This window comes from Condylostylus longicornis, unplaced genomic scaffold (genome assembly GCF_029603195.1).
Source record: "Condylostylus longicornis isolate FDR11 unplaced genomic scaffold, ASM2960319v2 ptg000010l, whole genome shotgun sequence".
Classification (NCBI taxonomy): Eukaryota; Metazoa; Arthropoda; class Insecta; order Diptera; family Dolichopodidae; genus Condylostylus; species Condylostylus longicornis.
Genome location: NW_026577979.1, coordinates 12501148 through 12517044, shown reverse-complemented (window position 1 = coordinate 12517044; position 15897 = coordinate 12501148). Strand labels below are relative to the sequence as shown.

The window sequence follows — 15897 nt, the reverse complement described above, 5'->3', positions numbered from 1 at the left end:
CATCTCTTGACAAAAATGAGACTCTCTGTTTGTTTTTTTTATTTAGTTGAAATCAACATAACATGAAAGGTTGTTATTTAAAAAAAATAAAAATAAAATATTTTAAAAACTATGTTGAAATGTTAAAATAGAAAACATTTCGCTCTTAACAAAATTATAAATTGATGGTGAGAAATTCAACTGCCTAATGCATTAGTGAAAGCTATTTCTTTCATATTATTCATTTGATATTCGTATATAAGGAACATTTTGAAGCTGGGAAAACTATATAGGTGAGAAGTACATTTCATGGTTGACCCGAATGCCCTTAGGATATGTCGGAATAAAGCTGTATTTATAATTAATGTGTATGTACATATTGTGTATAGTAACATTAGATAAGTTAAAAATCTAAAAACTTTTATTTAAGTTGTAGATTTTTAAAAAAATATTTTCAATAACAGGATTTAAAATTTCATGCAAAACAATAGACTTTAATACTAAAATTGCACTTAAAAATTTGAGTATATTACTATGCAAAATAATATTATTAATGGATGCTATTGTTTACAGAAATATGAGTAAAAATGCATTCAATTTCGCTATGTTAATATTAGAAGGTATTAGGCATCACATTTCTAGGGAGTTTATTGCATTATATCTATTTAGTGCCAAATATTATTCGCGAATAAGTTCTCTAAGTATCAATAAACTTTTATAAACAAAAATTTGCAAATAGAAAAAAAAGAATTTAATTGAATTATTAAAAAAATTTTAAGGCGATATTTTACAGTTTACCTGTGACAAATAAATAAACAATTTCATTACGATCTTCCTTGACAAAGTACTCGCTGAAAAATAAAATAAAAAATACTTACAAGACTATTACACACAAGGCACATGTTTCAATATCATTTGAGGCCAGAAATAAAAAACTTTCATATTTCATATACAAGAAACACTATTGTAAACGGTGGAAAATTTCTTGATAATCTTCCAAAACAAATTCACTTTCAATTTATTTCAATGCAATAAAACTAGGAAAAATAAGAGAAAGAAACCAAAATAAAAACGAGATTTTAATTGAAAGGGATCCTTTTCTCCTTTTTCTTTTTATTTATTTGTGCTTCCTATTTTTTTCCCATTTTTCTTTCTGTTTTGTTTTTCTGCTTTTTTATTTTATTTAAATAGAAATCTTTTCATTTTACATTTATTTATTTAATAATTTTTTATAGCATTCTTAAAATGGTGTCATTATAGTGTTTTCAATTGTAAATTGGTATATACCATATGAATGTAAATATATAAATATACATATATGTGTGTAAACATGTGGATATGTGTGAGTGTGAATTTTATTTATAATATTACTTAATAGGAAAAGACCTTGATTTTAATAGAATAACATATTTAAATTTTTAATGAAAGCAAGTTTTTTTTTTTATATAAATTTGCGCTTATATAACACTTAGTTAACAGTGATAATGAAATAAAAAAAAATAAATTTAGACTAAATTTAAAATTATATAATTTTTTTTTTATTTATAACAATAATTTTATTTACATTCTTCATTTAAATTTTAAACGTAAATTTTAGGTAGGTTAAAAACTAGGTTTATTTTGTTTAAGGATACCTACATTTTGTGTTTATAAGGAGGGAAATTTTATAAGTTGCATAACGAGAATTGTATTAATCCCTAGCATTACATGTTTTTTGTAATCAAATAATTATTAATTAAGTTGGACATCCCCTGATAATATAAAAATATTTTTTAGAAAATATTCAAATATTGTAAAATGTAAGTGGTTTTAACGCGTAACTAATGTTAAGATTTCATCATTCATGCTTTTATAAGTGTTAAGTATCCAAATTGAAGACTGAATGAATTCAGTTTGTGGGATTTGAGAAAATGTAAAGAAATAAAATTACATGGCAGACGGTAATGCAAAATTCTTTTTCTTATTTAAGACAGTAACTATATCAATAAATATTTAGAGGAAAATATTGTATAGGTTAATTTTCAGGTCTTATTGTAACGCATCAAAAACAAAAAAATAGCAAAAATTTTTCGAAAAACGTCGTGTTTTTTTAAGAAAATTTCAAAAAAAAAAGCAAAAATTCTGTTTTAAAATAATCGAAAATGAAGAGCAATTACGCGCCAGTAAAAGAAAACTTCAATATTTAATCCATAAGCATTTATTTATATACAGGAAAAATCTGGTACTTTTATTTTCAACAGGCTGTACAGCTCGAAAACAGGTATATTTGCATCTCCTCCCTCATACAACTCATAGAATTTTTTGCTGGAAATTGATGAAAAAATCATTTCTGGAGTTGTTCGTTACCTTATGCGAAGCACTCTGTATATGATTTAGTAAGCTTATCTGCTGAATAGATACTATATTTTTTCGACTTTTACAAGACATTGTACCTTAAAAATCATTAAAGAACTATAAAAATACATTTATTGGTACTATTTACTTAAATAATTATTTTTTATAATGAAATTTCATAAAATTTCTTAATCTGTAATAAATTTTTATTTCATTTACTTTTTTTCAGGATGAAAAAAATCAACTTCTTATAACGAATATCTGGTTGAAATTGGTAAGTAAAACAATTGATATTCTCATTTATTCACACTTAATTAAATTTAAATTTGACGAATAATACTTGATTTTAATATTGAAATAGAAATTTTATTTAAAAATTTATTAAAATTAACAAAAATTCATATTTTTGAATATTACTTTGTTTCTCAAGAGTCACTTATCTTAATTGAGTTTTGAAACATTTTCTACAGTATTTTCTGTTTTCATGATATATCATGGGTGGTTATAGAATATTCCCTGATGCTTGGGTAACAACCAGAACTCAAATATCAAATTTCAACAAATTCCATCAATTCGTTCCGTAGATATAGTGAAAAATGTAAAACAGGCCGGCAGATCATTTTCCGAGCCATGATTTTTCCAAAAACCTTATATGTTAATTTTTTTAATACGAATAATTTAAATATTAAATTTCAAGGAAATCAGTTGATTATTTCTCTTTATATACGTAAAAATGTATATTTAGCCCGTAGTAAACGTCCAGTTGCTGATATCTGATTTCTTCTAAAAGATAGGTTTCGCGGACGGTCGAGCGAAGCTTATATATGAAGTTTTAAGTAAATCGGTTGAATGTTTTCTTCAAAATGGTCAAAAATGTAAAACAGACCCGCTAAAAGTGCAGCTTCCGAGGCCTGATATATCCCAAAAGTTGATCAATCCGTGCCATGGTTGAAATAAACTTACATATAAAATTTCGTCAAAATCGGTTCACTCGAACTTGAGATACACGCGTACACACACAGACCGACAGACCAACAGATTGCTATGAATAGTTTATTTATACTTCTCTACCATGAAGAAGTGCATCCCCACCGAAAATTCGATATGCAAAATTTGTTTCCACCACATAACCTACCTATACACAATACGGTCGGTAATTATTAAAGAAAAATTTAAATTTTAAAATATGTAATATAAATTGGCTTGTAAATCTCAGAACTTTTAACTAAAAACTAAACTAAAGTTTTAACAGATTATTGTTAACATGATAACAGTTAACATGAAATTCAAATTCAAAACACTTTCAATTATTTAATAAAATATTTTTCAATTTTATTCTTGAGAAAAATTTTATTTCTAAAGAATTTTTGTTGTGTATGAAAGCTTTTAAATATTAAACTCGAAATTTGTTGTATTGGAGAGTCCAAAAACTACAGGTAAATGTAAATTTTACATATAAAAAGAGCATAGCCCAAATTTGATTAGAATCTAAAATTTTTAATAATTCCTTCTTGTCTAGAATTACTAGAATTTTATGCATATATTTACTTAATTTAGTACCAAAATATACACAAGTAATAAAATACCAAAGTACGGTTACAAGTAATGTACGGTTACACTCCTTTCATTAAAAACCTTCCAATAATATAGAAAATCCTTAAAACAAATAATATTTTAATCATACTGAATAAAAACAATTCCAGTGTATAACTGGAAAGGGTTTATAGATGATCATCAACAAAAAAAAGAAAAAACACAAAAGAAAAATTAAAATGCAACCCTTAAGTAAAGCACGTGTAAAATTTATGACAATTTTATTGTTTTAAAATCAAAACATTCCAATTTGTAACAGAGATGAAAAAAAATAAAAAGGAAAATTGCAATTTATCACGTTTTTTATATAAAAAATAAAAATGAAATTTTAAAACATTTTAATAAAATTTTTTCACGTAATTCCTTTTTTAGTTCTGTTAATTTTAGGTTGCACCCTAAATGCAATCAACCTGATATTAGAATTTTTGTAATATTTAATTTTATTTGTAAATATTTGCTTTTTTATTTTATAATTGAAAATTGCCCATATTTAAGTAAAGGCTGCTACTCGTATTTAATGTTTAATTCTGTAATATTCTCGACGACAATTGCAAAGCTGACGAAATATGAGCCTTCGATTCACATAGGTCGTAAGCCACTCGTTAATTAAATAGATTCTAATTCAACACAAATTACAAAATGTTAAGGATACACCATAAGATCATAATCATTTTTTCAAATCCCGATCATATTAAGTTCTTAGAATATTTCAGAAATTTTAGATTTTTAATTCTTCTTCAAAATTCTATTAAAAATGGTACTTACAAAAACAGCTGCTTTCAAAATATTAAAATTCGAGAACATAGACTAATTTTGTGCTCTTCGCATTTTTCATAAACGAAATAATTGTGTAAGGATGCTAAATATCGAATTTTTTCCTCTGACTTCGTATAGTAAAAATATGTGTGATAAAATAAAATTCATACAAATATTTTAACTTGAAACGAAAGATTGATCTGCTTTGTTATAACAGCTGTGTATTTTAATGTTGCCATTATAACAAATAACTAGTATCCGGTAAAGGGAAGCTGGAATTGGCAATTAAAAGTAAAAATTATGTTGTGTATTATTAAATGTGAAAATTTTATAAATAAAATTTTATGATAAATTTTTTAGTAGTTTTAAAATTTCTTGCAGGTTTTATGTAGGTATTACTTTCAATTTTTGAAAAACATTCTAGAATTTTATAAAAACATTCCTTATAATATTAACGACACTCTGTACAATAGTCTGCAATTTTCTTTAGTTTTACTCGATTCTACAGGTGTTTGACAACATCAGCAAAAAATTTTTGTATAAAGCAATAAAAATACGAAATAAATAAAAAAAAATAACGTAACATGAAAATAAAAGAACTAGTAATCTAAAAACGATTTGACATAAAAAAAAAAAAAAAGCAGAAAAATTAATGAACAGAAAATTCAAAATAAAAAATGAAAACACAGGAAAACAGTAAAATAACTTTCATTTAATTTAATGGCGTCTCATCTTCTACTAAGGACTAATAATTTTTTATTTTGGACTTGGAAAAAGAGAAATCACGACACCATAATATATAAATAAATAAACGTATAGTTTTGAACACTGGTATTTCGCTAAGCTAAAAGTTAGAAGAAGATTTTGTGTTAAATTTTCCAGAAAACTAATTTTTTGTTTCAATAAACTTTCACTGAACACAAAATAGAAATTTAAAAAATTATTTTTTAACATTTGTAATATTTCATTTTTTTTTTCGTCATTGTTTCGTTGTTATTTCTGCCTTATTCCTTTGAGTACGAAAAAAATTTGCTTTCGTTTTCAGACTAAAGAAATTGTTAAAAATGTAAAATTTGTTTTATTAAAATAAAAGACGAATACAAAAATTTCTATAAATTTTAAATATTTTAAATCGAATTTTAAAATTATATTTTTATGAAAGAGGTGTAGAAGAAATTTGAGGGAGAAGAACATTGTAAATTTCTGAAAAGAAATTAAATGTGCGGGTAATAATTACTCCCTATTCCCACTAGTCTAGCGAGAATTCCTTCCAACAGATAAAAATATATAAACATATTTTAAATTTCCTACTTAGCGAATTTTTTGTAACTTAAATTTGTTTTACATTGTTATTACTTTTACATTAAACTCACCTAATAAATCTCTATGCCAATATTACAGTGTAAAGAAAAACCGGCACAAAAAGAGCATTTTCACTGAAAACTGACACACAAAATTTGATGTGGTCACAATTCTTTTGGTAACTGCAATTAATAAAACAGAATGTCATTTGGAAAAAGAGGTGGGGTGATCTAAGCTATGCATTATGAAATTGAACAAAGTGAGACTACTGCTTTCACAATTTAATTTTATTATTGCTTTAAATTCTAGCATTTGCTTTAATATTTTCACTTTATCGACAATTATTACTGATAATCTACTGTTGTTGTCTATAAAATGTGAAACGACACTTCCTCCCCTTATTATGTATGTAAGCATGGATTAAAGAATTACATTGTTCTCTTAAGAAAAATTTTTGAAATTTTTAATTTCATCTATTTTATGTTATTTTTGATTTATGGCGTTAATTTTTAATGTTTTAACAACTTTTATTATAGTTGGGAGTTTGAAATTCAAAATTAATAGAAAATTTATTTCTTAATATTTGCAAGATTTGGTATTACATACTGTTGCCATTGAAAGTCGGAGAATATTTTGATATATTATTCAAACATATTGGAATAACATTGAACATTCGTAAATACTCGCAACATTTTTTCGATATTATTTCGACATTTTCTTGCATCTGCTAATGAAAATTTTGCAGCAGTTTTACTGTATACGAGTAGTATAGAGTTCCTCACACATTTTGACTAGAAATTAAATCTTCTGAAATAGTCAAAGTACAATGTCATGTACATTGGACAATCGGTTTTTAAGGTGTGAGAATAATTAAAGTTATTTTCTTAATATGAAAAAAAAGAAAAGAAGAAGCAAAATTTTTTCTAAAAACATGTCCTTATAATAGAATGACAAAGTTTTAAATACGTTGAACAGCTTCGAACTGTGTTTTCATTATAAAAACTCAATTTCATACTTCTTGAATTTTCATACATTCATTTTCATATACAATATGATGAAAACTTTAGACAGAACTATAAGAAATTTCGAAAACTATCTCGATTAAGGTTTCAGTTTGCATCAACTGCTTCATAGTACGCCATTTTGAGTCCACATTTTGTTTTTTAAATTTCACATTACCTTAAAAGTCGTCGTGAAACCTAATTAAATAAAAAAAAAATTCTATTTCTATCCTTAAAAATATTTTAATTCCCCTTTTCACTTTTTTTTTGGCAAAAATAGTCAAAAAAACAAAAACCAAAATGAAAAATGAAAAATAAATGTTATGAAAAGCTAATTACACAAATTTTTGCCAAAAAAAAGTTTAACCCTTAAAAAAAGAAAGTATAAAAAGCAGTTTCAAACCATACAATTTCTCTTGTTAATACAATAAAGATTTTAATTTATTTTTAGAAGAAAAAAAAAATAAAAAGTTCCAAAAAAAAAGGGACAAGAAAAAAATCCTTGTTAGAAAAATTTGAAAATAAATTTTATTTAATTGTTTTATTGTTTCCGTTGTAACTAAGTCCTGACTTATAAGACGAAATTTATTAAAATAAATATTAAAAAATTTGGTTGAATTGCGGCTTTGGGTTTTACAAAAGTTGTTTTTCTTATTTTTTTTTTTTACTTCTTAAGCTAACAAAGCCGTAATGGAACAAAAAGAAAATATCATTAAGTAAAATTGTCGATTAAAATTGTTCCAAAACAGCTGCCACCTTATACATAACACAAAAAAAAAGGCAAATACAAAAAAAGGTTGCTTTTTTAGTTCACTTTTTTCTAAAATGAATTTTGTAGTTAATATTTTTGCCTCAAAAAGGGAAGAATTGCATAAACTGTTAAAAATGTGCTTAATACAACTTCTTACTTATTAAACTATAATTGTAATTTACAAGTACTTTTTAAAACAAAAATTTTGAAAATAGACACTATTGCCTGAGCATCAGCTCGGAATCACTCCGACATAGTCATCACAAAGGACGAAATAGAGATATAAAATTTATTAAATTTTCTATTTCTTTCTTAAAGCTTGTCTGTCCTGAAATACATTGTTGAAAATTTAGTATTTACTATTTTAGTATTTTTTTATTAATTAGCAAGATAATTTCAAAACACAAAAAATTTTCTAATATCGTAAAAATTTTCATAATTTACAATTTTGATATGGCACTGTCTTTTTCTAGTCACAACGAACAAACATTGCTAAGCTAATGTAGAGCTAAGCTAGAATTTTCATGAAGTTCATAAATTATAACTTAGAGTCACAATATGACAAATTTTGCCTTTACTAAAGAAATTATTAAATTTTTAAATAAAATATATGAATTTTAATATAGTGCTTAAGCTACAATTTTCCTAATGATTTAATGCATAAAAAATAAATCTCTTAATGTAATGTGGATCGAAAATTTCCATAACTGGAGTTCCATACGAGCATGGTAGCTTTAAGAGCATAATTAAAAATTTAAAAATGAAAATAATATTTATTACTCTGAAGGTATGCATAAAAGAATTTTCGGTAGAATCACTATATAACAAACTTGCAATTCATATGGAACTCTCATGCAAAACGTTCGTTAACTTAAATACGGGGCTTCAAATTAACATTTCATATAATTGTAATTTATTAGAAAAGAAGAAAAATGTTAAATGAAAATTGCTTCTTTCTCTGACTTGATAAACAAACTAAAATAAATTTTATTTTCTCTCTCCCTCTCTCTTTTTAAATTACCCACGATTTTTTACTTAAATAATGAAAATTTTAATTTAATTACATATTTTTTTTTAATTTTTCAGTTAAAAAATTAGAGAATAAACGTTCAGTATTTTTTCTTTAATTTATTGCTGTGCATTGTTAAAATTTCATACGATGTTATTAAAGAATATTTCTATTCAAAATTTAAACAAGACATGAAAACATAATATCAGCTAAAGAGCACGAAAATTATTGTTGTCTAAAATAATACTTTTGACCCGAATTACAAATAAGACTAAAAAAATATTTTGCAATTTTTCTTCCATTCGCTATTAACAATCTATTATATTTCGTACGCCTATTTATGCAGCATCCAAAGAATTGCAAATGCTCGTAATGAGGGAGGTATTGTCATCATATTACCTATCACATGTCGAGTTTTCAAGAGGAATGAATTTCTGAATGATAGAGAACAGTAAATATCCTGTTTTAAGAGTGTGTCTGTCATGTGCACTCGTGCGTCTTAAATTGTGGTTAAGTTTGATGAAAATTTTGTATACAAATGAGCTTTTGTATACAAATTTTGGGACTAGATTTCAGCAGCTAGAACTACTATTGTCAATTTCACATTTTTATCACTTTTTGTACAGTTGCATAAAAAAATAATCGACATTGAAATTTAATTTATCAATTCTTCTTGTTAAATTAGAATTGAAATATTTAATTTTAATTGCTGAAAAAATTGTAACGTTTGATCATTTGCCGATTACACCATATTTCTTTAATTAAACTGTAGTGTAAGTGAAATAACAGCCCTTATTAAATTAATAGAACATATTTACGTACATCCATAAGAGTAAGATTATAAATTGCCATATTAAGGCGTTATGTGATTCAAGGCAATTTAACCACAATCGAGAAGATTAGAAGAATTATCTGATAAATTCAATTATTGATTAACAATGAGATAGAAATATAAACTTGCAATCGAAATATAATTTATAGTAATTAATACAAAATTTAATAAATTCATTATACCGCAATATGCATTAATCATTCAACTTTCTTTATTAAAAAAGAGGCTCTTTAGAGTGTACATTAAAATCATGTTATTGAAGACCACCATATACATAATACACAATTTTTATGAATGAGTAACTAGTTGAACTTAATAGAATTGATTAATTATAAAAATATTTTAAAATTAAATAATTTATTAAAGATTAAAATTTATCTAGATATTTTTGATAATTAAACCGTAATAATTAATCCCATAAATTCTTTTATTATTAATTTGAAAAATTGATTTACGGTTTTTTCATTTTGTTTCAATTAATAGCGGCAATTAATTATGAATCAAGAAATCAAAATTATTTCTATTAAAAAAAAATAAATAAATACTTACTAGTGAAAATTTTTTTTTATTGCATTTCTCGATTTCTCTAAAATGTATTCCAAATTTATTCACCATTCATTCAAGTTCAGTGGATATTTTGAAAGAAAGTGCTAGAAAATTCAATTGAAAAGAATTCTAATTTGAAAGTGAATAAATAATATTCACATTTAAAGGCAATGTAAAAGATAAGACTCTTAGCGTTCTCTAAGCTATAGAGCCCTGATGAAAATATTATTATGTATCTAGCTTGGAATCAAAACGATATTTTGCGATGATCTTTCTGTTCTTGAATAATAAAAGAAAACACTCGTTTTGAGATGGTTCTGTTGTACTTATTCTGCACATCGTTTCAAGAATTGAGTTATCTCAGGGTTGCCATAATTTCTGAAACGCAAAGAGAGGAATGCTTTAGTTTTGATCATCTAATCTTTTAAAAGGAAGAATATGGAAAATATGTAGAAACATGAACTTAACGAAAATGAAGGCACAAATGAACTGAGTATAGGTGGGATTTTACTGCCTCTCATAAGCATTTTAGGATAGAATGAGATTTGATTTTGATTAATACTATTAAATAAAAAAGGATATTTGCCCATGATAGGCGGGTAAATGAATTAGATTTGCTATTTATCACATCAAATCTTCTTTCGAGATCAAAACTTCTTTTTTTAGGTTTGGCAAACATAATAAAATTTAACGTAATATATGAAATGAGCATCAATGATATAAAAAGACTTCTACAAAGAAAATCATATTAGTGAGCATACAATAAGAATTGTGTTTTAATAGTGGTAGGCCGTGATTACTTACCGAACAAACTAACAAAAAAGAAAATTTATTAATTTTACCAAAAATAACAATTTGCTGCTGTTGTTCATGGAACTAGGTGGCATGCATTTTGGTTTTTCTCTGTTTAGCAACAAATTTCTAAACAAAGTAGAAACTTATTTATAACTTAATGAGCTAGTAGAATGTTCGAATTTCAAAATTTAAAAACGATATTGAATTCCTTTTGTTCTCGTAAATTGAAGCGTTTAAATTCATTAATTTTTTTTTTTACTTCAACAATAAAATTGTCAATTCCATACATAATTTATTTTTTAGCACTTTTCCAAAAAATTTTTGAAAAAAAGTGCTTATTAGTTTCACTCTGTCCGTCCGTCCGTCCGTCCGTCCGTCCGTCCGTCCGTGTGTCTGTTTACAAAACTTTTACACCCTTGAAGATAGAAAGCTGAAATTTTGTACGTACATAGATCTTTACTAGAAACTTATTTTCGTAGAACAAAATTTTCACCTATCTCCCCCCCTCTAGAAGTTATACCCCCCCAAAACCCTAAAAATGGCCTTTTTTAACTATTTGTTGCAATAAAACCATAAGCATTTTTCAAATTTTGCAAACGCAGAAGGGCAGTGGCTTGCTTCCCCTAGCGGGGTATACTAAAGGTTAACTTTAGAAAAACAAAATGGCCGCTCAAATTTACCGTTATCTAAAGTCCGTTTTTTCCAAATTTTTGATGTCGTTTTTCTTCTAGACCCCAGCTTGCAGAAACTTGAAATTTTAGGGGCTTTTAGACATTAACAAGTAGTTCATTTCGTTTGAAGAAAATTTTTTTCCATCTCCACCCCCTCTCAAGTTATGGCCTCTTGAAATTTGTAAAATTTGAATTTTTGACACCTTATATTTTCGAAACCGCAAGCTTTTTCAAATTTCTATAAACACAAAAAGCTAACGGTAAATTCCATGAAATTAAAAAATATAATTATTTTTCTTATCTCACACAATTAACCTTTAAAATCGAGCATTATGTTAACCCCTTTTTATATTAATTTTTGCTTTATTTCAAAGACTGCATATATGCGTCATCCTAAATATATGCAATCCTAGCAATAGTTTTGTATATGAATGAAAATAATTTTAATAGTGTGATAGGTATACATAGACTGTATTTAAAAGCAGAATTTTCACTTGTTGAAGGGAAAAGTGCTATAATACAAACCATTGGTTTGACCCAACTTTATTTAATTTTATGCAAGTGCAGCAAACTTAAAAATTTATATTTTAAAAAAATTTTTTAATTTAAAAGAAAATGGGAAATAATTTTTGCATTTACAGGTGTGTTAAAAGTAATTTTTTTACATAAAACTTTTTAAAAGTACGTTCTTTACCACCTGTTATAAATTTTCAATTTTTTAAAATGAAAAAATTCTTGCTATTTATTTTTAATTTTACCACATATTAAAGCACTCAAAAATTAGAGAGGAATGCAATTCCAGTCACTATTCAGTCACCTTAATTTACAGACTATAAGTGATACACTTTCCCTTTGCAACACTAACAATAGTTAGCGAATATTTTATTTTAATTCGGTATCAAACCTAATTTTACATTCGAGTAAATATGGTATAGTGTAAAATTGGTAAAGATTAGCGATAATCGCAAAGATCTTGAGCAAGGTAGTTAAAAGAATAGGGTAATTGAAAATGTAATCGTCTTCTTGTGTAAAATGAAACTTCAAATTAGGAATTTGAAACTACAGTCGGTAGCGCTGCTCTTACAAGTTACAACGCCCCAGATTTTTCCAAACAAATTAGAAATTTCATAATTTCAGTGTTCGGCTTGATATCTACGAACTAGTTGTGTAAATTAGAATATCTATCCCTGTTTTATTTTTTTCAATATAATTTTCCAATTGTCTTTTAATAAACTTCATTTTAACATATTGAATTTTTCCCTCAGCTAAGTTTTTAGCAAATTTCATATCTAAAATCAATTTCATGTCATTAATATAAATGAGACCACCAATAGTCATAATTTATTCAAAATTTATAATATTCTTTTAAAAATTCTTTTACAACATTCAATGAAGGTAAAAACAAATGTGACAATTTTTAAGTTCCAAGACGCCATTATTTAATTGCAAATTTCAAATTAAATAAGTCAGTATCTTTCGATATTCTAAACAAAATGGATTTAGAAAACATTTATTCGGTAGAAAGAATGTGGAAAATCTGTTTTCTACTTGGTATTAATCCACCGTCTGAATTGAATATACGACAACGATTAATTTATTATTGCTCGCGAATGATTTTATTTATTTCTTGTTTTTGTTATCACATTGGTGCAACACTTTATCCCTTCTTGGAGAATGATCCAACAACTACTATTCACAATATATCATTAGTTTTATTCTCTTTAGCTTACTACAATAAATTAGCTACAATATTTTTCTTAAGAAATAATTTAAAAAATGTTTCAAAATTTTTTCAAATACTCAATGGCTATATTAAGGACGAAGATGAAATATCATATTTGAAAAATAAAATTTTTAAAAATTGTGATCGTATATTTAAAACAGTTCTATTTTTGTATTTCATGAATGTAATTGGAAAAGTAATAATTTGTTTTTTTAATAATGATCCCGAGAAAGTCTTATTAAAAATTTGGTATCCATTTGACAAAACCGATAAGAAATGGCTAGTATTCAGCTATTTTCACAATTATTTCAATGCCTTCTTTTTTGGATTAATATTTATAGTGGGCGAATCTTTTGTTCCAATTTATCTTTATATTCTAAAAGGGTATTTCCATATACTTCTAAGGAGAATTGAAAAAATTTCTGAAAGTTCAAATAAAAGCTCATATTCGAAGTTGATTAAATGCATTCGCTTTCATAAGATTTTACAGAGGTAAGATATGTTACAATAAAAGAAAAACATAATTGAAGTTTTCAAAACTTTCTTTAGAGTTTTCTGTACAATTGGAAAACTGGTTGGTTTGCAAATGTTTGTGCAAAACATTATAGCTGGAACTACTATGTCATTTATGGCTTTATATTTTCTTCAAGTTAAAAACACAAATTCTGAATTGCTAAGTATAATAGCATTGTATGTAACATTTCTTCAACATTTGTTTGTACCAACATATTTCGCCGAAATGTTGAAAACGGAAAGTGAAAAATTAACAGATGCTTTATACTCAATAAATTGGACAAATAAGGATAAAAAATTTCGTAAATTGTTGATTATATTTATGCAAAGATCGCAAAAAGGTTTTTACATATATGCTGCTTGGATGCCTGTTAATTTAAACTTTTTTATGAAGGTTTCAATTGGAAGATTTTGGAAAGTTTATTTTAATAATTGAATTGTAAATTTTTCAGGTTGTTAACTTTTCGTATTCATCATTTTTGATGTTGAGAGAACTACAAAATTGAACATCATTTTCGGATTATCCTAGCATTTTTAGGAATATATTGACTACTAACATTTCGGGGAATATATTGACTATATGTTAATATTGTGCTGCACAATTATAAATGTTTCTAGAATTTTCCGCTTTTAATGTTAGCAATAGTGTTTAATGATATAGATTCATATTATTAGGTTGCTTATAATTGTTGTAATAAGTGAGATTTAAAATCAGTTCAAATTTTAATGTTAATGTTAAATGTTAAAATTATAATTAATGTAAATGTATTTTTAAAATTTACCTTGAAACTTAAATTTACTTAAATTTCACATACTCAAAAAAAATTTGCAGTGAAAATTTAAATTTATTAATAAATTTGTTATATCTGTTATATATGTATTTGTTATATTTTTTAATATTTGAATTTGCCTTTTTACAAAAACTAACATCAAATCATGTACCAAATTATTATAAAAAAAATAATAATTTGTGTGCAGAAAATTTAAGATATATATATATATATATATAGTATTAATTTAATGGAACATGTCATTTACTTAAGATAACGTTTTCAAAAGCTACATAGCTGATTTCTTTTTTATTGCGATATCACAACTAATTATTGTATAAAATAGTACCTAAATATTAGTGAAGATTTGGCCGTCCTAAATTAGAAGTTATTATGAGACGTTTTCTTTGAAGATGTTATAAAGAGTTGCTTGCACATTCCTAAAATAAATATAAATGTTATATTACTATCTTTACGGTCATAATGTATTATAAATGACGAACAACATAAAAAACTTTATATTTGATTATAACTGTATACAGAGGGAAGAACCGTTCGTAAATTGGACAAAATTTTTGACTGAAAAAGAGTTTACAAAGGTCCGATTTGACTGTTTATGTAATATATTCAAAGATCAAAAGCTAAAACTATAATAAAGCTAAAACAGAATTGTGGAACGTTCGAAACACTAAAACTCAGTGCTAGGAGTTACTATTTTTTAAAGATTTCAATATGAAACAGAGAATTCTTTCTGTGTGACTGTACTGCTCTGACTATCAGGAGGTTTGGAAGAAATGTGCAAATGGCTTTTTCAATGTTAGGAAGCTCACGTCCAACTCCCTGAAGGATATCTTTAGGTATTTGCTTGGAAGCGGGTTAGTTTAAATTTGATACGGCAGCGCTTCAATAAGCCATAACTGGTTGCAGTGGCTGGAGGCGAGGAATTCCTTTGTCCATGTCTTACTTTGGCAATACAATAAAACAAAAGCTAAGGTAAGAACCTCAAATTAAAATCTCATATAGAACTACCAAATGTATGAAAACTAGAATAAACCAATTGTGCCAAAAGGAAATCGTCATGGTAGAATTCAACAAAAAATTAATTACTATTTATTGTATATACATAATATCCGAAAATTGATCTATTTACTACAGATTCTTCTTTAAAAAAAGCAATTCGTGTAAATTAAAACAAACCTTTGTATAAGAAAATTTCTCTTTTGAGTCGAATGGATTGAAAATTTTCTGAATAAAATTTACACAAAAAAAATTGTTGTCTCATCATTCTATATTATTTAATTTCAATTTTAAAACAATTAACT

At 25.6% G+C, this 15897-nt stretch overlaps 1 protein-coding gene across 1 annotated transcript in view; it reads left to right on the top strand.

Annotated features, from left to right (window-relative positions):
• LOC129618649 (neuronal acetylcholine receptor subunit alpha-7) overlaps positions 1-15897 on the top strand; it is a 234127-nt gene that overhangs the window by 76701 nt on the left and 141529 nt on the right. The window contains exon 2 of the mRNA XM_055533529.1: positions 2543-2587. Coding sequence (XP_055389504.1) covers positions 2543-2587 — 45 coding nt within the window. The remainder of the gene's footprint in view (positions 1-2542; positions 2588-15897) is intronic.